Source organism: Cygnus atratus, chromosome 25 (genome assembly GCF_013377495.2).
Source record: "Cygnus atratus isolate AKBS03 ecotype Queensland, Australia chromosome 25, CAtr_DNAZoo_HiC_assembly, whole genome shotgun sequence".
Classification (NCBI taxonomy): domain Eukaryota; kingdom Metazoa; phylum Chordata; class Aves; order Anseriformes; family Anatidae; genus Cygnus; species Cygnus atratus.
The window spans coordinates 550,211-572,055 of NC_066386.1; the positions used below are offsets into that span (position 1 = coordinate 550,211).

Consider the following 21,845-nt stretch of genomic DNA (forward strand, 5'->3'; position numbering starts at 1 on the left):
CGCCACCACTTGTGCTTCATCTCACGCGTAAAGTAAAGCTGTTGGAATCTCAGGAGTCCGGACCGACATGGGGAGCCCGCTGCTGTGGTGTCTCGGCACACACCCGGCCGCCCGCGCACCCCTCAGGGCCGCAGCGAACACGGGCAAGCACCCGCGGCACCCCCCCCCCCCATGCCGCACTCCGAGATGCAGCTCCTTTTCCCCACAGCCTGGAAAACGTGTGCCCACTGCCAGACGTCTTCCTTCTCAGCAGCCCTGGGCGCTGCCCCGGCTTCTCCAGCCCCCCCCCGGCAGCAGCTTGCTTCCTCTGGCATTACCAGGTTTCACTTCCTCTGTTACCACCACGCGTCTCCGCGCGCCAGCTCTCCCCTCAGCGCTAGTGCTACGCGCCCTCAACCCCGTATCACATGCACAGGACTGGCTCCGAAAGCCATTTTATAAGCTTTTCAGTTGCTGGTAAAGTCGGTACACTCCCAAGCTGTGCTATATTGTAAAATACAGCTTCTAGTGATCGTCTCCGTGGCGGAGACCATAACATGATCAAGGCACTACCCCCACCCCCCTCCTTAAAAACAAAGGAAGTCATACCAACACCTAGGACAGAAGAGAATCCTATAATGGAATTCACACACGGTTACACTGAGTCTTTTATGGCAAAGAGAACATTTAGCAGCTTTGAACGTTTGGGCTTCTCCTTTTACTCAACACAAGCACTCTAGAACCTATAGGGAAAACAGGGCGGAAAGCCCTACAAAATACACAAAGCGGGCGGTTAAGAAAAACAGGAATCCTAACATGATGTCTAGTTCTATAAGTGACAAGCCCCCCACGGCCTGGGGGGTAGCGGAGTCGCCGCCACTCCCCTCGGGCTGTACCCCGCCCCACGCTGCCGCACACCCGCCCCGCGCCTGCGGGCCCTGGCTTGCCCCCACCCTCCCCACGTCCCCCCAAAGCGGTTCCTCGGCCAGTCAGTGGGGAGAAGACAGCATCTGCATGCAGGCTTACTGCGTGCCTCCTCATCTAACCGCATCCCAGCGGCCCCAGCACGGTGGCTGGCGCGCGGCAGTGACATGCTCTGTGAGTGTGGTGGGGATGCGCAGCGCACTGGTTTCTGCTTAACCCTTCCCAGTCCCCCTCCCTGCCGCCCCCAAGAGATCCTCACACCACCCCAGCTCGTGTGCCCCCAAGGCGTCACAGCTCCCCCACGCATACGGTAAGGGCTCTCCCGCAAGCCCTGCCTGAGCTCCCTCAGACTGGAAAGGGTTAATGGAAGTTCGCACCACTTGTGTGTTTCCATGTGTGCACTGGTCCTTGATCTAGGAAGGGATGTTGGCTAATCTGGAGGAATTAAGTCAGTGTCGAATCACACACACCGATGTCAAAACTGGTTTCAGGAAAAGAAAACAAAAAGAAAAACCCAACTACCTGAAATCACAGAACTTTGGAAGTTCAGTGAAAAATGTCTCTCCTATAGCTTAAGTTTCATTTGCTTAAATCTCTTTTTCTTACTTAAAGCCAGTGCCACCTAACAGTAGTTTTTTCCGCCTCTGCTTCTGATCCCCCCACCAGTGATGCCAGCTTGTTTCCTGCGCTCAAAGGATTTCCAGGCTGTGGAAGGTGCTGGGCATCGCCAGTGCACTGTCCCGCTCCTCCCCGTCCCTCCCCGCAGAGGAGCCCCTCAAACGCAGCGTGCAGCCGCCCGCAGTCCCTCCTGTACACTGACCGGCAGCAGTCATGTTTGAGAAGATATATTGGATAAGAAGGCATGAAAGTTCCTCTAAGCAACTTCCAGGCTCAGCCCCTTCTCCAGTTCTACCTTGAGCGAAGTCTCCCGCTCCTCCCACGTGCCCCCCCCTCACTTCCTCCGGTCCTTCTGTTTCCTCTCCTGCCGCCTGGCCTGCTGGTCGGCCAAAGGTGCGAGGTATCAAAATAACGCTGCCGTCGCTGGCGTACTGCAGGGCGTACTGGTTGGGAGAGTAAGGGTTGGCCGTTCTCGTCCCGCAGGCGGCCGAACACTTCCTGTGTAGAGGTTCTGCACCTTTTGCTTCATCTGGCGGATGGTACTTGATGAACTCCACCTTCTCCCTGAGCAGTTTTGGACTTGTCCCTCTGCCAAGTCCCCTCCACGCTCCCGTTCCAGGTTCAGGATGGTGTCCAGCTTCCTCTTGCGGCAAGGTTCTGGGCAGCCATCTTGTTCCTTGCCTCGCGATCCTGATGTCTCGTGATGAGGCTCAGCTGCGCCTTCCCGCTGAGCTGGTACTTGGAGAGCAGCTCGTTTGAACTCCTCCACAGGGGCGAGGTTGATGATTCTTGTCGTTGTGAAAGGATTTTTCATGGCTCTGGCTCGACGATGCTCGTCCCTGCCTCATCTGCTTGCATTCCAGGAACTCTGACGGTTTCTCCTTGCTGCCTCTTCTTTCCTGCGCTGGGCAGTTTTGGGCTCCTCGGGATCCAGCGTCCCCGGTGCCATGTTTGTAGGTGTGGTTGTGGCAACGTGCTCCATGCGGGTAAGCTAAAGGCAAGTAGTGGAGCTGCGCGACGGGTCCGTGATAGCTCATGCGACAGAACTTGCTGTACTCAGGCTGGTACCCAACTGCCCCTTCCGTTTCCTCAAAGTCCACGTTTTCAGAGTCTGGGGGGGGGAGGGCAGGGGGGGGGGGGGGGGGAAAAAGAGGAGGAAAGGAGGGGGAGGAAGAGGAAGGAAGAAGAGGAGGAGGAGGAGGAGGGGAGGGGGGAAGAGGAGGAGGGGCTTCTGAGCTGCTAAGAGAAAGCAGGACATGTGGCCAGAATCCAGAGGAAAGACCTGAGTCAGGAATCAAACTCTTCTTCTGAGGCAGCTGCGAGGCCTGTCACACCGGGTTGAAATACCTTCCTCAATAGTCCAAGTCCATCAAGCTGATCTCATCGAGCATGGCTTCGTCCAGCCAGGGCCAGCTCCAGCGGGTCGGGCAGCTCGGGGCCAGCCGTCTCGTTTGACTGTGCTGTTCAGCTGGCGGGGGGAAGAAGATGCCGCTCAAGTTGGTGGGAGCTGAAGGTGGCTGTTGAGGCCGGTGGAGTGTCCGGTCGCCAGCTGGAGCGCGGGGCTGAGCTGCCAGCCATGGGAGGGGCTTTCGATTTCAGAGCTGAAGGGGAGAAGGTCCTGGGAAGGCAGGCTGGCCCAGAGAGGCCTGATGCAGGCTGACATTGCTGATTGATGGGAGTGTTTGGAGCGGAGGCTGTAGTTTAGGAAGCCAGCAGGTCACCCGCTGCATTTTGTGTTGCCGTTGTACAGGTTTTTCAGGGCGTGGTTCACTTTTCCATAGCGTGTTTTGTTCACGATCCATAGCTGAAAGAGACGGGAAACATTCGGTGAATAAACCTCGCTCAAGCCCTGCCTTTTCCAGTGCCCTTCACCACCGGCGCGCACACCAAGGAAGAGAGGACAATGCTTCTAGATCCCAGGGAAGGAGCTATGTCTCCAGTGACCCCAGCATCATCTGCCAGCTGCAGGAGGTTTACGACGCTGCCAGGGGCAACACACCCACGCGGGCACACAGTGTCACTGCAGGAGGAGGGGGGGGGGCGGGCGGGGGGGGGGACCGGAGACAGACAACCAAAAGCAGCTGTTACTACTAACCCAAACTGGGGGGGGGCGTTCTCGGGAATTGAGGTGGCTCAGGAACAGCCGCTGAACCTACTTTAAATTCAGCTAAAAGCATTAACACGTGCCTGGAAGGGCGAACACCTTTCCCCACGGACCAGGGGCCCCCTCAGGTTCCCACCCCCTGCTGGCATCAGCCACTTCCTCCGGTGGACGCTGATCCCGACGTCACAAGCCGCGGCGAGAGCTGACCTGCATCTCCATGATAGACATGAGGTCCTGCCAACTGCTGGCTCCAGGGTCGATGGGGGGAGACTCGGTCTCTGGGGAGGAGAGGACCCGGACAGCAGGCTGCTCTGGATGGCCCGCGGGCTCCGGCTCTCGAGGGGCGACACAGCTTCGCTCTCAGGGTGGAGACATCTGCAGCTGGAAACTAACCACGTGAGGCAGAGTCACGGTATCGGCGTCCCCGGCTGAGCAGCGGCGGGCCAGGAAGGCAGCCATCCCCGGGGCGTGCACTTCCACCTCCACGCCGGCAACTGCTTCTCCCTTTGTTCAAAGCGAACCTGGGGTTGCAGTTTATTCCTCCGCAGTTTTCGCTATGAACTAATTAGAAGCAAAGCCAGAAGTCTTTAATTAATTGGTGACCACCCCCCACCGCTACTTTTGCGGGCGTGATGCCTGGAGCCTCCTTACACAGCCTAACCCAGATTTTACTGCCCGTTCTGGCGGTCTGGGTTGGGGTACGAGAGGTCGCTGAAATCCCAGGCGAGCTAACGAAGCGCGCCGTCTCCCGCAGGCTGCCAGCCATCGCCCCCTCTGCAGCCACCACCAGGCTCACCTCCGGTTTCTCCCCGAAAGGGAAGGTGGCCTCCAGCAGCCCTAAGGGCACTCCTCCAGGGACAGAGCTGTCTGATCCTCTGCGCCAGGCACCTGATGCAAAAAACACAAGCGATCGTAGCCCCAGGATTAGGGGAGGTGGTGGCGAAAAACAAAGCTCAGACTACAGCACAGCTTTATTGCAGGCGCATCCAAAAAGAGCGGGGGGGGGAGGCCCCACCCAGGTGCTTGGCAGACTCCATCCTCCTGCTCCGGAGGAGTGGTCAGCGCTGCCCCTCAGCGGCAACCAGGGGAGGGAAGGGGGAACGCGCTCCCAGCGAGCCTCACCCCCTGCCAGCGCCAGGAGGGCTCAGTTTCAGGCTGGAAGGGAACTGCGCCTGCCTACGCTGCACCACGCCACTGGCCCTCACCAGACAGCCCCAGAGGGCACGGCGCGAGCCAGCAGCCCTCCGTCCTATTATTGTCCCGCGGGACGCCGGCAAGCGCACACGGCTGTTTACCCCTGCCCCGCCTCGCCGCAGCTTCCCCGGCCCGGCAGGCAGCCTGCTCCTCCCACCTTCAGGTCCTCCTGTCTGCCCCGGGCAGCCCTCGCCCTGCAGAGCCCCGCACAAAGTCACGCTCAATGCCGCCGCGCCGGCAGCGGGCCGCGGACCCGGGCGCTGCATCGCCACGGACACGGACGCCAGCAGACGGACGCGGGCGTTACCTGCGCAGGGAAGCTCTCCCCGGTCTCGCCATCCACTAGCAGGTTTCTGTCCAGGCCCTCGCTCCCTGCGCTCCGCCAGCCGTCCCCGCGCTCCCTCCCATCGCTCAGGTCTTTGTCCACTTCGCTCTCCTTCTGGCGGTGGCTGTAGTCAAAAATCTCTCGCCCAGCGCCGAGATCGATATCCTGTCTCCACAGGATGTCAATCAAATCGATGTCCTGAAAGGCAGACAAGGTTTCCTTCGGCAGGGGCAGGGGCCGGGGCAGGGCCCCCCGCGCCCGGCCGGCAGCTCCCGGCCCCAGCCCGTTCCCGGCCCCGCTCCCGTTCGCACCATTCCTGCGGCGGGGCGCGGCGCCCGCTGCCCATCGCAGCCCGGGGCGCGGCCTCCCGGGGGCGGCTCTGCCCCGGCCCCGGCCCCGGCCCCGGCCCCGGCCCCTGCCTCTGCCGCTGCGGCGGGGCCGGGCGGGCGCGCTCCCCATGGCGGGGGCGGCCCGGTGCGGCGGCGGCGCAGGGCGAGGAGGCGGCCGGGCCAATGTGGCGGCGGTGGCGGCGCGGCCGCCTTGCATCAGCCCCGTGGTGCGATCCCGGCCATTTGCATAAGGGGAGGGCAGCGCCGCCGCCACCATCCCCGCAGTCGCCGCCACCTGATGCAACCCGACCGCGCCGGGCGGCCCCGCTCCCACCCGGCCCCGGCCGCGCACCGGGGGCCGCGCCCGGCCGCCCCCTCCCCGGTACCGGCCGCGCCCCCCGGCGGCCCCCGGTACCTTTCTCATGGCCCCAGCTGCCGCCCGGGCCGCGGCGCGCTCCGCTCATGGTCCCGGGGGGGGGCGGCGGGCCGGGCTGCCCGGGGCGCGGCGCCGCGCTCGCATCCCCGGCCGGCGGCGGGAGCCGCTCCCCGCCCGCCCCGCCCCGCCCCGCCCCGCCGGCCACAGGTGCCCCCGGCCCCGCCGCCCCCGCCCCGCCCCGCGGCCCCGCTCGGCCCCCGCCGCCCGCCCGGGCCGGGCTGCGGCGCGCCCCGCCCGCCCCTCCCCCGCCGTTACCTTGGCTGCGGCGCCGCCGGGCCCCGCCCCGCCCCGCCGGGATGCGGCGCCGCCGGGCCCCGCCCACCCCCCGCGCCCCGCCGGGGGCCCCGCCCCGCCCCGCGCCCGCCGCCAATCGCCGCCGCCGGGGGCCGCCGCCCCGCCCAATCGGCGGCCGCGCGGCGCGGAGCCCCGCCCCCGGCACGCCCCGCCCCGCCCCCCCCGTGGCGCAGCGGGGCCGCGCCGGGCCCCGGGCCCCGCCCCTCCGGTGACCGCGGGGAGCCGCCCCCGCCCCCCCCCCACCCCCCCCGCCGCCTCCCCCGGCTGCGGCACGGCCGGGGCCGCCCCCCCCCCCCCCGGCCCTCCCCGCCCCGCGGGCGCCGCCGCAGCACCGGGCCGCGGCCCGAGCGGCCCCGCCGCGCCCCCCCCGGCCCGGCCGCCCCCCCACGCCGGGCGCGGTGACCTTGGGCCGCGGCCCCGGGCCGGGGGAGGGCTGCGGGGCGGCCCCGGGACCGGTTGGCGGCGGCGGCCCCGCCCCGCGGTGCCCCCGGTTGCGTCCCCGCGGAAGCGCTCGGGGCCCGGCTCCCCGGAACCGGCAGCGGCGCCTCCCGCCCGGCCCCGCCGCGCCGCAGGGGGAAGGGAACGGCCGGGGCCGGGGCCGGGGCTTTGTCCCCGCAGAGCGCCCGGGGCAGCCCCGCGGGACCGGGCCCCAGCCGCCGCCGGCCGGAGCCAGCCCCGCCCGCCCCGCGCCGCCCCAGCGCCCGCCCGGCTCCACCGGGCCACGGAACGGGGCCGGGCCCCAGCCCCGCGGGGCACCGGGCGCTGCTGCCGGCACGGCCCGGCGGGGGCGGGGGGGTTACAGCGGCACGGGGGGGGAGCACCGGGGGGGGGGGGCACCGGGACCGCGGGCTCCGGAGCGTCCCCGCGGCAGGCCCAGGCCCAGGCCCAGGCCCCGGCTGCTGCTGGCCCCGGGGGAAGGCGGCGCCGTGCCCGTGCCGAGGCGGGGCAGCCGGGCAGGACTTCCCGGCCCCGGTGCCGCCGGAGCCTCCCCTGGCCCCCGAGCCCGGGGCAAGAGGCTGCGAGGAAGGAGGAGGGGGGCCGAGGGGGCCGAGGGGGCCGAGCAGGGTGGCAGAGCCCCCGCGGCTGGCCGGGCCGGCACAGGCACAGCTCTCCCGCCCTGCCCCGGGGAGCGGCCGGGCAGACGGCCGGACAGACGCACGGACAGCCGTGCTCTGCCCGCCCGGGCTGCCCAGGGCTTCCCCCCCGGGGATCGCCCCCAGCCCCGAGCCCCCAGCAGGGCGCTGGGCCCCGCGTGCTGCTGCTCCCAGCCCGGCGGCGCTCTAAGGCCCCAGAAACCAGCAGCGCTGTCGACCCCCCCCCCCCCCCCGCCTGCAGGTGCCCTCTACAAAATCTGAGCCCGGTTCGTCCGAGGCTCTGCTGGGCGGACACAGCCCACGGCACGCGCCCAGGCTCCAGGTCTGCAGCCAGGAGCCGGGGGGGGAGGAGGAGGAGGAGGAGGAGGAGGAGGAGGAGGAGGAGGAACTGTTCCGCAGGCCGCATGTGACCTTGCACCGGGCACTCCAAAGTCTCCCTCGCTTCCCAAACAGGGACCTGCCTCTCGGCTACCGGGGCAGACCCCGGGGCCATGGGGACGCCTGTGCTGTGCTCCGAGGCGGCGGCACCTCCCGGGACCCCTCCACAAAGCGGGCGCGAGGCCCGGAGGGGTTTGGGCTCGGTCCCGCAGCTGCCCACGGCCACGGCACCGGCCGCTCGTCCTGCGGCAGCGCCACCCGAAACAACGGCCACCACGGTCCCTGCCGCGTGCGTGCTCACACCGCTCTCTTTACACCATCTCCGGCCTCCCGCTGAGCCGAAGCCACGTGATGAGCGCTCACAGCATCCCCGAGAGCCGCCTGCAAAGCCCCCCGGCGCCCCTGCTGGGGACAGGGACGGCGGCGGCGGGGTGGCTCCTGCCCTCTCCATGCCCCAACTCCTCGGCAGCTCGCCTGAGCTCAGACCCGACCGATTTAGGAGACAACAGCAGCGCTGGAAGCGCCCGACGCTGCAACTCAGCACTAACGTCCGCACGGCGCGGCCAGGGAGACGTCGAGGCTGAACGTGCCGTGACAAAGAAACCACTGCCAAAAAGGAAAGAGAGGAGCAGCTACCAGGGACCAGGGCTCGATTGCGTCACAGCATCTGAAAGGTTATGCCCAGACAGAAAAATAAACCGCTTTCCAGTTCACCTCTCCCCACCCCTCTGTGATGAAAACCAAGCCATAAACATCTCAACTGGACGAACTCCAGAGCCGAGTAACCCAACCACCCCTCGACACCTGGGCTGGGGCTGTTACCCAACGCCTGTGTTTATTTCCCAGCGTTATTTTATCGGTTTCACAACACAAAACTACGTGCACACGTTGAAGCGCTGGCCCCGGCCCGTTCTCCCCTTCCAGTACCGCTTTCAGACCAAGAACAAAGCCACCAAAAAGGAAAAACGACCCCGCGCGCACACCCGGAGCCTCCAACCGTGCCGCACCTCGGCCCCACAGCTCCCAGGCAGGAGCCTGCCGTTCCCACGCGCTAAGCACACGCCGCACGCAAAGCGCCGCTCGCTCCGGCGGCCGTCGAAGCCGCGAGAGCCGGCCCGGCCCGAGCTCTCCAGGAGCTCCCCCTCTCCCCCACCACGCGCACAAGGAGCTGCCTACCTCTTTGGTCAGGTCCCCGTTCACCGGGGGAGCCACCGCTCCCAGGTCCTCCAGCTCCTCCCCGAAGCCCTGCTCGGCCCCGCTCTCCCTCACGCCGCTGTCGGGGCCGCTCCCATCCTGCAGGCCGCCGCCGTTCTCGAGGGCGATGCCGGCGCTGGGCTGGGTGCCGGACACGGAGCCCTCGGGGTCCCTGTGCACCAGCCAGGCGCTCACCTCGGTGCTGGGCACCTGAAACCTGTCCAGGGCCCTGACCTGGTTGAGCAGGCGGCGAGCCGTGAAGTAATAGTCCAGGTCTACGCTCTTGGGGTGGATGCCATAGCCGTCCAAGGTGTTGCGCAGGTTGTGGAACTGGGTCTGGGTGTAGGCCGAGCTCTGCCCGAGGATGATCTCCCGCAGGGGGGGCAGCTGCGAGGTCAGGTAGGTGTCCACGTCCACGCGGACACCGATCAGGCTGAGCAGGATGGTGAACTGGATGAGGCCTTCAGTGAAGTATTTCTTCAGAGAAAGCATTTCTGGGGGGGGAGCGGGGGGGGTTACAACTCCACCGGCGCGGCGCGGCGCAGAGCCCCGCCGGGCCCCGCGCCCCCGGGCCGCCCGCGCTGCCCCGGCCCCGCCTGTCACCACCCCAGCGGCCGGGCCGCGGGGCCGGGCTTGGGCGCCCGGAGCTCAGCGCCGGGACGGCTCCTGCGGGCCCCGCCGGGCACCGGAACCGGAGGGGGCCGGGGGGGGTGCCCGGGGGGGGTGCCCCGGGGGGTGCCCCCGGGCCCGGGCCCGGCCCCCGCGCCCGACCCGGGCCCGGCCGCCCCTCGCCCCCCGCCGCGGCCCGAGGGGACGGGGTCGGGCCCGGGGCCTGCTCCCGCAGCCGGGACCCCACCGGCGGCGCGCGGCGAGGGCTTCCCGGGGCTTCCCCCCCGCCGCGAGGCACCGGGAGCACGAGGCCCCCGCGGCCCCTCCCCGCCCCGCCCCGCCCCGCGGCCCCCCCCGGGCCCCGGCCCCGCGGGCCCCGCCCGGCCCCGTCAAGGCGCCCCGCGCCCCCCGGCCCCGCCGCCCCGCGCCCCCCGGCCCCCGCCCCCCCCGCTACCCGCTCGCCGCCGCCGCCGCCGCTCGCTCCCAGCCCCGCCGCCGCCGCCGGCCCCGCTCGCGCTCCCCGCCCTGGCCCCCGCCTCCCCCTCCCGCCTCGCGCGGCCCCTCCGCCAATCGGCAGCCGCCGCGGGGAGGCGGGACCGGGCGGCGGCCCAATGGGCGGTGGCGGCGAGGCGTCGCTCCCGCCCCCGCCGCCGCCATGATGGGCAGGCGGGGCGGCCAATCGGCGCGCGGACTGCGACGGTGGCCCCGGTGCTTCGCCCGACGGCCGCGCGCTGGACCAATCGGCGAGGAAAAGCGACCCCGCGAGGCCCGCCCCTCGCGTCATGATCGACGTAGCGTCCGCCCAACGGGACGCGAGGCTTCGGCCGAGCGACAGAGGCAGCCGGCAGTCACACGGCGCTCGGCAGCCAGCCGCCGGCCCGGCAGCTTGAGTGACAGCCGCGAGCACCAATCCCCGCGGCGCGGGCACCGCCCCGCCGCCCCGCAGCCGTTGCCATGGCGCCGAGCGCCCCGGGCCCTCAGGGCCGAGGCCTGCGGGGAGCCGGGGCCGGGCCCGGGCCCGGGCAGCGCCACCCCCCGCACCCCCCCACCCCGCGGCCCCCGCTCGGCAGCGCCCGGCCCGGCCGGACGGCAGAGCCCATAAGGAGTTGGTCCGAGAAAGGCGGACAGCGAGCGCGGGCCCCGACGCCCGGCCCAGCGCTGCTCCCCCCGGGCGGCGACGGCTGCAGCCGGTGCTCGATCGGCCCCGGGAGCTCGGCCCCGGCGCTGCGCCCAGGCAGGGCCCAACAAGGCCGCTCCGTGGCCGAGCGCCGCGCGGTGCTGAGCTCCCCGGGCCGGGCGACGCGAAGTGGCCCCTGGCGCCTCCCCCGGCGCCCTTCGTCAGGGCTTGGTTTGGGTGCGGGGACCGAGCTCCGAGCGCAGCCGGGGGGTGGGGACCGGCGGCACAGCCCCCCCGGACCGGGGCCGCCCCGGCAGCGGCCCGGAGCTCCCCCACCCCGGGGGGCAGGGACGGGGCAGCGCGGGGAGGGGGCCGGCAGCACCCGGGCCGAGCAGGTCGGGGCCGCTCGCTGTGCCCCGGCCCCCCCCCATCGCGCTGCTCGCTGCAAAACAACCTCCGAACGCCCCCGAGAGGCGGGGCGCGGCCCCGGCCCCGGCCCGCCGCAACCGACGAGTTCGTGAGGCAACGGCGGCCGGCGGGGCGGGCACGGCTCCGTTGCGAGAGCGGCTCCCGCTCCGCGCAGCACGAGCGGGGGGGGGGCGAGCCGGGGGTGTCACCGAGCCCGGGCGTCCCTGAGGCCACCAGCGCCTTGTGACGGGGCTGGCGAGCACAACACAGCTCCCGCCTGTCCCCACCGCGCCCTGCGGGCGTGGGGCGTGGGCACGGCCCGGAACCCTCCTCCTGGAGCCCTCCTGGAGCCCTCCTGGCGCCTCCCCAGGCACCCGAGGGGACGGGGACGGGGCTGAGGGGCGCTGCCAGCAGCAACCCGAGCCGGCTGCCCCTGGCCGCGTTATTTTTAGCCCCCCGGGGCCATGCGGAGCCTGGCAGCCGGCCGGTCCCAGCCCTCCGCCGGCTTCAGGGCCTCGTAGCAGCAGAATCGGTGCGGAGCTGCGTGAAAACCGGACCCGGGGCCGCTCGGGGACGGCAGCGGCCCTGCGGCACGGCGCGGCGGGGGCTGCCCCGAGCTCCTGGGGCACGCACAGCGCTGCCAGGCGCGGCCCCCCCGCGCCCCACAGAAACGCGCCCGGGGAGGGCAGGGGGCTCTCAGCTCGGGCTGGGGCCTCGCAGGAGCTCCCCAGCGCTGGGGCTGCGAGCGGCAGGGCCGGGCCCCATTACCGGCCCCGTTTCCAGCCTCTCCAGCCCCAGCACCCCGGCCCCGGCGGTGGAAGCAAACCGAGGCGGCTGGGGCGCAGCCGGTGAGTCACCGGCAGGGCACGGGAGCCCGGGGCAGGGCGGGACCCGGCGTGGTGCCGACCCCCCCCCCCCCCCCGGCAGCACCCGCAGCCTGCACTGGGGGCACCCACTGGTGGAGCCCAAACCTGGCACCCCCGGGGTGACCGGGGGGGGGGGGGGGGGGGGACGGGACTCCTTGCCCCACTGGGTCTGCACCTCACCCCATCGCAACCCCCCAGTCACTGCTCTGTCGAAGTGCCTGTGTTCGTGGGGGCAGCCCTTGGGGAGCAGCCCCCCCATAGCAGCCAGGCACTGCAGCACCTTGGGGTGCAGGAACCCAGCCTGGGGGGCCCTGTACCCACCCCTCCGCTGCTGCAGGCGGCCGGGGGGGGCTTTCAGGGGAACACCAGCTGCTGCCGGGACAAGGCCGGTGGCACTGGGACCAGGGGCAGGGCCTGGGGGGGGCCGGGCTGGGCTGGGTGCAGCAACGTCAGCGCCGGGGGGGGCACGGGGGGGCTGCCCGGGGCGGCGGAGCCATGGAGCCCACGGGGCTGCCAGTACGGCCGGGACGGGGGCAGCGGGGACGGGGGCAGCCGGGAACTTCCTGTGGCCACCGCAGGACAGGGAGAAACGGGTGGGAAAGGGAGGGGGGAATGGGGGGGAAGGGGAGATAAATGGGGGGGGGACAGGAGGGGGAGGGTGGGGGAAATGGGGGAACCCCAGAAACGGTGGGAAATGGAGAAACTTGGGAGTTGGGGGTGAAATGGGGGGGGAGTGGGGGGAGAGGTGGGGAAATGGGGAGAAATGGGGGGGAGTGGATGGGGTACGGGGCAGGGGTGTGAGGGAGGGTCCCCAGAAAACAGAGGGGGGGGACCACAGTGGGGTGGGGGGGCTGGGGGAGTACAGGCGTCCCCAGGCAGCGCGAGGCAGGACCCAGCTGCAGCCGGCCCGGGGGGGCTGAGCCCCTGTGCCCCCAGGAGCCCTCGCTGTACACGGTGAAGGCGCTGCTCATCCTCGACAGCCGCGGGCAGCGGCTCCTGGCCAAGGTGAAGCTCGGCCCCGGCCTCGCTGCCGTGGTTTCCCCGCTCCAGGGGGGTCGGGGTGCTGGATCTGGCCACAGTGCTGACCCCCCCCCCGCCTCCCAGTACTACGACAGCAGCTTCCCCACGGCGCAGGAGCAGGCGGCCTTCGAGAGCAGCATCTTCAGCAAGACCTGCGGGGCAGGCGGTGAGCACGGGGGGAGCCTCTGCGGCGGGGGGGGGCTGCAAAAGGTTTGGTGTGCTCAGGGACATCCCGAGGGGACACCATCCTGCGTCCCCGCAGGTGAGATCGCCTGCCTGGAGGGACTCACCGTGGTCTACAGGAGCAGCAGCGACCTCCTCTTCTACGTGGTGGGGGGCCCCCAGGAGAACGAGGTACGAGGGGCTGGGGGGGCCGGACCCGCGGGGCCTCGCTGACGCCACTCTCCCGCAGCTGATGCTGTCGGCCGTGCTTGGCTGCCTCTGCGACGCCCTCGGCCTCGTGCTGCGGTGAGTGCCCCCCACCCCAAGGGGACCCCGAGGCAATGGGGGGGGCAGCTCACCCTGGGTGGCGCCGTGGGCTGGGACCCAGCGAGGGGACACGCGTGGGACACCTCCCGGGGGCTCGCCCGCAGGAAGGACTTGGAGAAGCGCTGGCTGCTGGAGAACCTGGACGGGGCCTTCCTGGTGGTGGACGAGATCGTGGACAGGGGGTGAGGCCGGGGGGCAGCCTGGGCCCCGTGGGTGCTGGCAGTGGGGCAGCCCCAGGACCAAACGCGGGGCAGCCCCAGCAGATGTGGGTGCCCAGCTCGCCACGTTGCAGCAGCGCCGTCCCCAGGCCTTCATCCAGGCACCATAAAACGCCCGGCATGGGGAGGGAAACTGAGGCAGGGCAGTGGCAACGGGGGCGCAGCCGGGGTTGGGGCCAGAGCCATGCCGGGAGCACTGGAGCTGCCCAGGCCCCACGGGACAGTGCCGGACCCGCTGCCCGCAGGGTGATCCTGGAGAGCGACCCGCAGCGCGTGCTGCAGCGCCTGGGCCCACGGGTGAGTGCCGGCCCCCATGCTGCCACCCACCCCCCCCGGTCTCCTCCCCGCCCCCCCCCCACCTTCAGCCTCTCCGCAGGCCCCCGAGCCCGCGCCCTACGGCTTCGTCCTCTTCGACTACCTGGTGGGCAGCCGTGAGCAGGGGGCCGCGGGAGCCACTGACCCCCACAAGTAGAAGCGCCCAGCGGGTGCAGCTCCCCGTCAGCGGCCCCTCGCCAGCTCCCACCCCCGGCATTAAGAACGCCGAGGGAACCGCTCAGCGCTCCTGAAGGAGAACTGAAGGATTCGCTGCCCTCCAGCCCTCCCGTGTGGCCGCCATGGAGCCCAAATGGCTCTGGGCTGCCCCTGGGCCTCCCGGGGCTGCCCCAGCCGCTCGGCTCCGTGCGCCCCGAATAAAGCTGCTGCCCCCAGCTCCTGGCTCCCGGCGCCCCTCTCCCCGCTCCCCGCCGTCTGCTCCAGGCCCGGGGCTGCCCCCGTCGTTCCGGGCCGGGGGCTCAGCCCTGGCGCAACCCCTCTGGGGACAGAGGCGACCTCCCCCTGCGGCACGGACACAGCTCCCTGCGGCTTCCCCGCTGCCACCCGGGGCAGGGCCGCACCGCAGGACCCCAGCGGGTCCCTGGGGGGCTCGAGCCCCACCGGGGGGTGCCCGCAGCCGGGTGCCCCCCTGCCGCCCACCCGTGGGTGGCTGTGGGCGAGCACCCGCAGGTGCTGCAGATGATCGGGGCGGGCCCAGCCCGGTCCGCCACGGTCACACGGCACCGGCCCAGGCCCCCCCCCCACGCAGGGCGGGCCGGGGGCTGGGAGCCCCCCGGGACCCGGCTCCCCCCCCCCCGCCCCGCAGCCGCCGCCTCTTGCGCGACGCCCCCCGGCCGAGCCCCGGCGCGGTTTTGCGTAGCCCCGCCCCTCCCCGGCCCCGCTCCTTATATGGCGCCCGGCCCCGCCCCCTGCCCGCCCGGCCCCGCCCCTTCCCGGCCGCCCATTCGCGGTCCTGCGGCGCCCCCTGCCGGCGGCGCGGGGCAGTGCGGGGGGGCTGGGCCGCGCCGCCGCCTCGGGACCCCCGGGGCCGCCCCCCCCGCCCCCCCCGCCCCCCCCGCGGCCCCGCGCAGCTGCTCCGCGCCCGCCGTGATCGATGGCCCCGACCCGGCCGGGACGCGGCGGCCCCGGGCAGCAGCTGGCGGCGCTGCCCCTCCGGGGGGCGGCAGGTGGCCGCGCCCAGCCCCCCGCACGTCCCAGCCCCCCCGGTCCCGGGTGGCCGGCGGGGGGGCCTCGGACCCCGCGTCCCCTCCCGGGGGGCCCCCGAGCTTGGGGGGGGGGCGGGGGCGCAGAAGCCCCGCGGCCCGCAGCTGCCGGGGGCACGAGGACAAAGCGCAGTGGGGACGGGGGGGGGGGGGCACCGTGGGGCCTCCCGGGAGGGGCTCCTCCCTTCCCCCCCCACGCACCTGCTCGGCCCTGAACCGCAGCCACCGGCCCTGCCCCCCCCCCCCCGGCCCCCCTTGCCCCCTCCCGCCCCTGCCCGGGCCCCGCGGCCCCCCCCCGGGCAGGGGCCGGGCAGGGCCGGGCCGGGGGGGCGGTGATGGATGGCCCGGCCCCAGCCTGGCAGCCGCGTTTTGTCTGCGGGGTGGGGGAGGAAAAGCGGAGAAAGGGAGGGGGCGAGAACAGAACGGAACGAAACGAACCGCGACAACACCGGGCCCCGGGGGGGGGGCCGCGGCTCCGCAGCGTCCCCGCCCCGGGGCTCCCCAGAGCCGCCCCCCCTGGGCCCATTTTTGCCGCCCGTTCCCCCCGCACGGGCACGGGGCTGGCCGAGCCCCCCCCCAGAGGCCCCCCCCCCGGTCCCGCTTTTGTCCCTCACGGCCTTTGCCATTTTCCTGCCCCCCCCCCCGGCCGCGGGAGATGCCCCGAGCACCCGGAGGCCCCCGGGGCGGGGGGCGCGGGCTCGGTGCCCCCCCCCCGCGAAGCTGTCGCCCCGGGGGGTGACAGACGTGTCCCCGGTGCGGCGGGCAGCTGTCGCCCCGCTCGGCGTCGTTTTAACGGGGAGATTTGGGGCCCCCGCGCAGCTGCGGCGCCTGCCCTAAAGGGCACCGACGGGGGAAACGTGGCCGGGGGGGGCCGGCGGGGGGGCGCAGCTCGGGCAGACGCCAGCCCCGTGCCTTCGGCCGCCCCCACCGCCGGGAAGCTGCCCCCGAGAACCGGGCTGGGAGCGGGGAGAGGGGCTGGGGACGAGCGGGGGGGACCCGGGGCTGCGGGGACTGGCGAGGGCCCCGCGGGGTGAGGGGGCGCTGGGGTCGGACCCCCCCCAGATGGCGCGGCCCCGGCGGTGCCGCCGCGCCCCCGCAGCGATGGAGCGAGCTGCTGCGGGGGGGTCGGGGGGGGCAGCTCGGGGCAGGCCCCTGGCAGATGGGCGGCCCCGTAATTGTGATTAATTCCTCCCCGGCAGGGACGCGGAGCAGCAGCCGCGGAGGGGGAGGCGGAGCCCGGGGGGGGCCCGGCCCTGCCCCGCGCCTTTGTGTGCCGGAGCCGCCGCGCGTCCCTCCCTCCCCCCCCCCCGCTCCTTTAATCCCCGTTAAAGCCCCGCGGTGCCGCCGGCCCCGGCCCCGCCGCTGCCCTGTGCCCCGGCCGCGGGGGGGGGTCAGGGGCCGGGGTCCCGCGGCGGCTAAGGGCGGCTAAAAGCGCTTTGTGAGCCGCGGAGACGGCGGGGCCGGCCCCCGGAGCCCCCCCGCGCAGCCCCGGCGGGCCGGGGGCACCCACGGCCCCCCCGGGAATTCCAACCACCGCTCGCGGCCCGCGGCCCCCCCGCACCGGGCGGCAGGAACACCGAGCGGTGGCAGCTCAACGGGAAGGCGTTAACGGGAGGCACCGGCAGCGGGCCCTGAATCACCCCCGCGGCTCCGAGATTAAAATCGAAATTAAATCAGCAGCGGCCCCCCGAGGACGGGCGCTGGGCTCCGGGGTCAGCCTGGTGCCGGCCCTGGGCTGGGGGCTCCTCTTCCCCCCCCCCCAGCCCGAGACCCCCAGGGGCGCAGTGAGACAGACACGGGGACGGGGCCTCAGCTTTATTGAGCAGCGCCCAGCCCGCGGCCACGGCACCGCCGGGGAGGGACAAGGGGAGCGGGGGCCCAGGACCCCTCGGGGGGGGGGGCCAGGACCCCGCCCGCTCACAGCGAGACGCCCATCAGGTTCACCGGCCGCCCGCCGTAGCGCTTGGAGATGTCGGCCTCGATCTGCAGGACAGAGGCCGGGTGAGGGGGGGCGGGGGGGCAGCCGGGGGCAGCCCCGCTCCGTCCCTCACCAGCTGCTGGAGCTCCCTGGTCCCCTCCAGCAGGCGGTCCAGCTTGGGCTCCAGGGCGCCCTGCTCCGCCAGCGCCTCCCGCCGCTTCTGGCTCAGCGCCTCCCTCTTGGCCAGCAGCAGCTCCGCCTGCTTCAGCTTCTGCCGCAGCAGCTCGCTGACGCGGTCCACGTACCTGCGGGGGGGGAGAGGCAGCCCCTCCGTCACCCCCGCTGCCCCCGGGGCGCCCCCACCCCGCTGCCCCCGGCCCCGACCCCCAGCTCCCCCCCGTGCCCCCGCTGCCCCCGGCCCCGACCCCCAGCCCCCCCCGTGCCCCCGCTGAGGCGACCTGGGGGAGGCGAGGATGGTGAAGAGGTGCTGCATGCGCCGGGCGCCCAGCTGGCCCAGCAGCGCCCGGGTGCTGGCCAGCAGGGAGCCCACGCGGGCGCTGGTCTGGCCCTGCAGCGCGGCAGGGGCCAGCTGGAACTGGCTGGCGGCCAGGACGTCGGCCTCCTCCTCCATCTCCACCAGGCGCTGCGCCAGGAACAGCTCCAGCTGCGGGGACAGCGCCGCTGGGGGGGGCGGCCAGCACCCCACCCCGCGTGGGGACGGCGCCCGAGCCGCCCCGGCCCTGCCCACCTCCATGAGCTCGTCGATGAACTGGTTCCGCGTCTCGGCGTGCTCCAGCAGCGTCAGGGCCTCAGAGCCGCGAGCGACCCCCTCAGGCGCTGGGGGGGGAGCGGAGAAGGGAGGTCCGCGGCTCCGACGGCGCCGTTGTGCCCCCTGCCCCGCTCCCACCTTCGGCTCTGCACCCGGGGCACTGCACGCAGGGGGGGCAGGGACCCCCACGCCCCCTCGTGGCCGTGCTCACCCTCGGTGCCAGCCTCCAACACCGAGATCCGGGCCCCGTCACTTTCGCCGTCACCCCAGTCAATGCCATCGTCCTGCTGCAAAACAGAGGGCACCCAGTGAGGGGGGCACCCAGTGAGGGGGGCACCCAGTGAGGGGGGCACCCAGTGAGGGGGGCACCCACAACCCCCCCGGTGCCCCAGCAGGGCCAGAGCTCGTGCCCAGATGTCACCTGGGGGCTGGGCTCCAGCGTGATGCCCCAGTCGATCTCATCCTGCGCTCCCCCGCCGGCAGCGGCGCCGTCGCTTGCCCTGCTGGGCTCCAGCGTGAAGTCTCCCCAGTCGATCTGTGGCAAGAAGGGCAACGACCCCCTGAGCCCCCCCGAGCCGTCCTGCCCGTTCCCAGCCGGGAGCCTCCCCCGTTTCTGCTGGAGGAGGCTGCCCCACAGCCCCCACTGTCCCCTGGCCCCGAGACAGCCCTGCTCCTGAGACAGCCCTGGTCCTGCCGCTGCACCCTCCCAGCAGGATCAGACGCTGCGGGAAGGCAGCGGGAACGCTGGGGAGAGGCAGATCTCTGCTGGGAGACGCTCACCTCCCCAGCCCGCTGCAGCACAGACCCACAGCCCCCAGCACCACAGGGCCGGCTCGTACCGCGTCCTCCTTCGGCTGCTCCGGCACCTCCTGCACCTCCGGCCGCTCCACCCGCACGGGCTCGAGCCCCGTCCTCCACTCGTAGACGGTGGTGTTGCCTCTCCTCCCCACGTGCCGCAGCAGGGGCAGCACTGGCTCTGCCGAGCTGGTGGGCGCCGCGGGGACTTCGGTGTCAGGTGCAGGGCAGGGAGCCCCCGATGTCCCCCGCCCCAGCAGGGTCCCACCGGGAGACACCCCCGGGTGTCCTGCCCCCGCGCCCACCTCTCGCACACGAACTCCACGCAGGCCTCGTACAGCTCGATGGCCTCGGTGAGCGCGCCGGCTCCTGCCCCGACCCCGGAGAGCAGCGAGGGCAGCTCCTTCACCAGGGCCAGCAGCTCCTGGCGCACGTTGTCTCCCTGGGGAGGGAGCAGGGATGTGTTGGGGTGGGGAAGCACGTGCACAAACACCCCGGGACAGCTTCACCCCCCGCTCCCAGAGCTGGGCAGGAGCAGAGGCGTCACCCTCCACCCCCAGCTCCCCCCACGGGTAGCACGGTGCTGTGGGGACACCCCTGGGACACGGGGTCCCCACACAGGGCCGGGGACTCACGGTGATGCCGTACTGCTTGCAGGAGGCGTAGAAGCGCTCGCGCAGCTCAGCGGCCGCCAGCTGACATTCCTCCTCGCGGCGCGCGAAGTCCTGCTGGGCCTGCTGGCAGCGGCTGATCTGCTTGCGCAGCGCGGGGGCCTCGTAGCTGACGCTGCGCACCAGGAGGCTGGCGAGCTCGGCTGCGGGGCGGTGGCGGGGCCCTGAGCTGCCACGCGGGCCCCTGCCGGCCCCGGGCACCCGGAGTCCTCGGCTGCGGGCGGCCCATGGCAGCCTCCCCCCGTGTGCCCCCTCCCCATGGCAGCCCTGCCCGCGGCCCTACCCAGGTAGGTGTTCTCCTTCTCGTACAGCGCCACGATCTCCTGCCAGTCCTGGAGGGGAGGCAGAGGAGGGGGAGGCAGGGCGGGGGGCGGCAGGGCGGGGGGGGGGGGCAGTGAGCGCGAGGCTGCTGCGGCCCCGTCCCGGTGCCGGCGCCCACTCACCTTCATGCGCTGGGACGAGTAGCGCCCGAAGAGGTTCCTGGTGGAGGCCTCGGTGCCCCTGAGGATCTCCACGATGCGCAGGCAGTGGAAGTAGTGCAGGGCTGCCGGGGGCGACGCCGTCACCGGGCCGTCCCCGGGGCCGCGCACCCGGACCGGGGGGGGGGGGGGGGGGGGAGCCGGCCCCCGCCGTGCATGCGTGCGCTCACCGGTGCCCGCCAGCAGCCGCCGGATCTCCGGGTGCTCGGGCATGTCCCGCAGCGCCGCCTCCATCCTCTGCCGCACGGCCCGAGCCTGCGCCTGCCACCGCCGCCCGCAGTGCCGCCGGTCCAGCAGCCAGTCTGCGGGACAGCGCGGGGCTGCGGCGGGGCGGCACCGGGGGGCCGGGGGAGGTGACGGCCCCGTGACGGCCCCGGCCCCGGCCCCGGCCCCAGCCCCAGCCCCAGCCCCAGCCCCAGCCCCCGGCCCCGGCCCCGGCCCCGCCGTACCCAGCAGCTTGCTGGTCTGGATGTCGATGGGCACGTCCCGGTAGTCCTGCGGCGGGGCCTGCGGGCGGCACGAGGGGGGGAGGGGGGAGGGGGCACCGGGACCGGGCACCGGGGCCCCGCCCCCTGCCCCTGCCTCTGCCCCTGCCCCTGCCCCGTCCCCGTCCCCGTCCCCGTCCCCGGCCCCGTCCCCGTCCCCACCTGCATCGCGCCCGCCGCCGCCGCTGCCGCCGCTTCCGCTTCGCCCCGTCCGCCCCGCCCCCTCCCAGCCAATCCCCGCTCGGCTCCCGCCGCGCAGCCAATCGCGACGCGCCCGGCCCGGCGAGCTCCGCCCCGCCGCCAATCGGGAGGAGGCTGCTCGGGGGCGGGGGGAAAGAGCGCCACGCGCCGCTGTTCTGATTGGCGAGGAGGAGGGGGCGCCCGGCCAATGGGAGCGGGGCGCCGCCGGGAGGTGCCCTCGGGGCGGAGCGCAGCGCGCATGCGCAGTGGCGCGCGGGCGGCAGGGAACGGGCAGGGGGCGGCACCGGGATGGCCCCGCCCCTCCCGGTCAGACCCCGCCCCTCCCGCCAGGCCCCGCCCCCGCCCCGCCTGGCCCCGCCCCTCCCGGCCCAGCCCCGCGCCCCCGGGGCAGCGCCCCCGCCGCACGTTCCCCCCGCCCGGTACCCCCGGTGCCCCCCCGCAGCACAGCGGGTACCGGCGGGGTCTCTCCGGGCCCTGCCCGGCCCCGGCCCGGTGCCCCCGGCGGCACCGCGCCCCCGCAGCCCGCCCCGGGCACGGCCGGCACCGGGGGGCGAACCCCGCCGGGAACCCGCCCGGGGACCCCCCCCCGGGGCTCGGGGCTCGGGGCTCGGGGCTGCCGCCGGCGGGGCCCGGCCGCCGCCCCCCGTCATGAATATTCAGCGCAGCGCGGCCCGGCCCCGCCGCCTGCCCGGGCGGGAGGGGTTTGGGCGCAGGTTCACCTTGACTCGCGGCGGGGCAGCGGCAGGTGCGGGCCCTGCCCGGTGTGCCCGGTGTACCGGTGTGCCCGGCCCGCGGCGGGGCGGGAGGCGCAGGTACGGGCAGCAGCGAGGCTCTCGGGGGGGCGCGGGGCGCCGCCAGCCCGGCCGTGGGCGCCTGCCACCGGCGGTGCCACTGGGCACGACGCGGCCCCGAGGCGGGAGGCCCCGAACCACCGGGGGTTTTGGCCACGTCCCGGTGCCGGGGCTGGGTGACGCGGTGGCCTCGAACACCGGCACTGAAAACACCGCCGGGGGCACGGGGCCAGCGCTCGGTGGCTGGCGGAGCCGGGCGGGGGCCGTGGGGCGGGGACCGGCGTGCGGGGCCAGCGGTGGCACCGGCGGGCACGGGGCCGCCTCGTCCCCACGCCCAGGATGGAGCCCGGGGACCCCCAGCACCGGGACACCGTCCCCACCCCCGGGGCCCCGCGGCCGTCCCGCTGCCACCCGCAGCACCGGGGCTGGGACACGGCCCCGGCAGCGGGGACGCGAGGCCCTGGCCCCCGCCGGCTCCCGGCTGCTTCCCGGTTCCTGTTCGCTCCCGGGGCCGCCGCCGGCCCTGCTGCGTGGGGCAGCCCGGGGACACGGCAGAGCCCGGCACTGCCGCCCCCCCCCAGCGTGGCGGTGCCGGCCCCTTCCCG

General features: G+C 73.3%; 3 protein-coding genes across 7 annotated transcripts; 1 reads left to right on the forward strand and 2 right to left on the reverse strand.

Annotated features, from left to right (window-relative positions):
* Positions 1-1,855: 1,855 nt before the first annotated feature.
* Positions 1,856-10,000, reverse strand: NFE2L1 (NFE2 like bZIP transcription factor 1). Its single transcript, XM_050715554.1, is given in 27 exon segments — positions 1,856-1,912; positions 1,914-1,982; positions 1,984-2,022; positions 2,024-2,062; positions 2,064-2,126; positions 2,129-2,173; positions 2,176-2,277; positions 2,279-2,365; positions 2,367-2,432; positions 2,435-2,473; positions 2,475-2,635; positions 2,670-2,747; positions 2,750-2,933; positions 2,935-2,973; positions 2,975-2,992; positions 2,994-3,029; positions 3,032-3,148; positions 3,150-3,185; positions 3,187-3,303; positions 3,833-3,921; positions 3,924-3,984; positions 3,987-4,013; positions 4,422-4,466; positions 4,469-4,513; positions 5,127-5,342; positions 8,852-9,363; positions 9,933-10,000. Coding segments are annotated over 26 exon segments (2,385 nt in total). The 5' UTR covers positions 9,362-9,363; positions 9,933-10,000.
* Positions 10,001-12,344: 2,344 nt separating this feature from the next.
* On the forward strand, positions 12,345-14,303 carry COPZ2 (COPI coat complex subunit zeta 2). Its single transcript, XM_050715555.1, has 8 exons — positions 12,345-12,385; positions 12,806-12,874; positions 12,974-13,055; positions 13,152-13,243; positions 13,302-13,357; positions 13,483-13,560; positions 13,842-13,893; positions 13,973-14,303. Exons 1-8 carry the CDS (start codon positions 12,365-12,367, stop codon positions 14,066-14,068), a joined length of 546 nt encoding a protein of 181 aa, XP_050571512.1. The 5' UTR covers positions 12,345-12,364; the 3' UTR covers positions 14,069-14,303.
* A 2,628-nt stretch (positions 14,304-16,931) lies between these two features.
* Positions 16,932-20,481, reverse strand: CDK5RAP3 (CDK5 regulatory subunit associated protein 3). 5 transcript variants are annotated; one of them, XM_035569900.2, is made up of 14 exons: positions 20,411-20,481; positions 20,213-20,270; positions 19,934-20,065; positions 19,728-19,828; positions 19,568-19,616; positions 19,249-19,427; positions 18,919-19,055; positions 18,658-18,802; positions 18,240-18,353; positions 18,030-18,102; positions 17,798-17,886; positions 17,508-17,713; positions 17,183-17,354; positions 16,932-17,114 (listed from the first exon to the last, which is right to left on the reverse strand). In XM_035569900.2, exons 1-14 carry the CDS (start codon positions 20,414-20,416, stop codon positions 17,049-17,051), a joined length of 1,527 nt encoding a protein of 508 aa, XP_035425793.1. In that variant the 5' UTR covers positions 20,417-20,481; the 3' UTR covers positions 16,932-17,048. The 5 variants fall into 5 exon arrangements, with proteins under 5 accessions (XP_035425793.1, XP_035425792.1, XP_035425791.1 ...); XM_035569899.2 differs by having other exon boundaries at positions 18,030-18,105; XM_035569898.2 differs by having other exon boundaries at positions 17,508-17,886; positions 18,030-18,105.
* Positions 20,482-21,845: the final 1,364 nt, after the last annotated feature.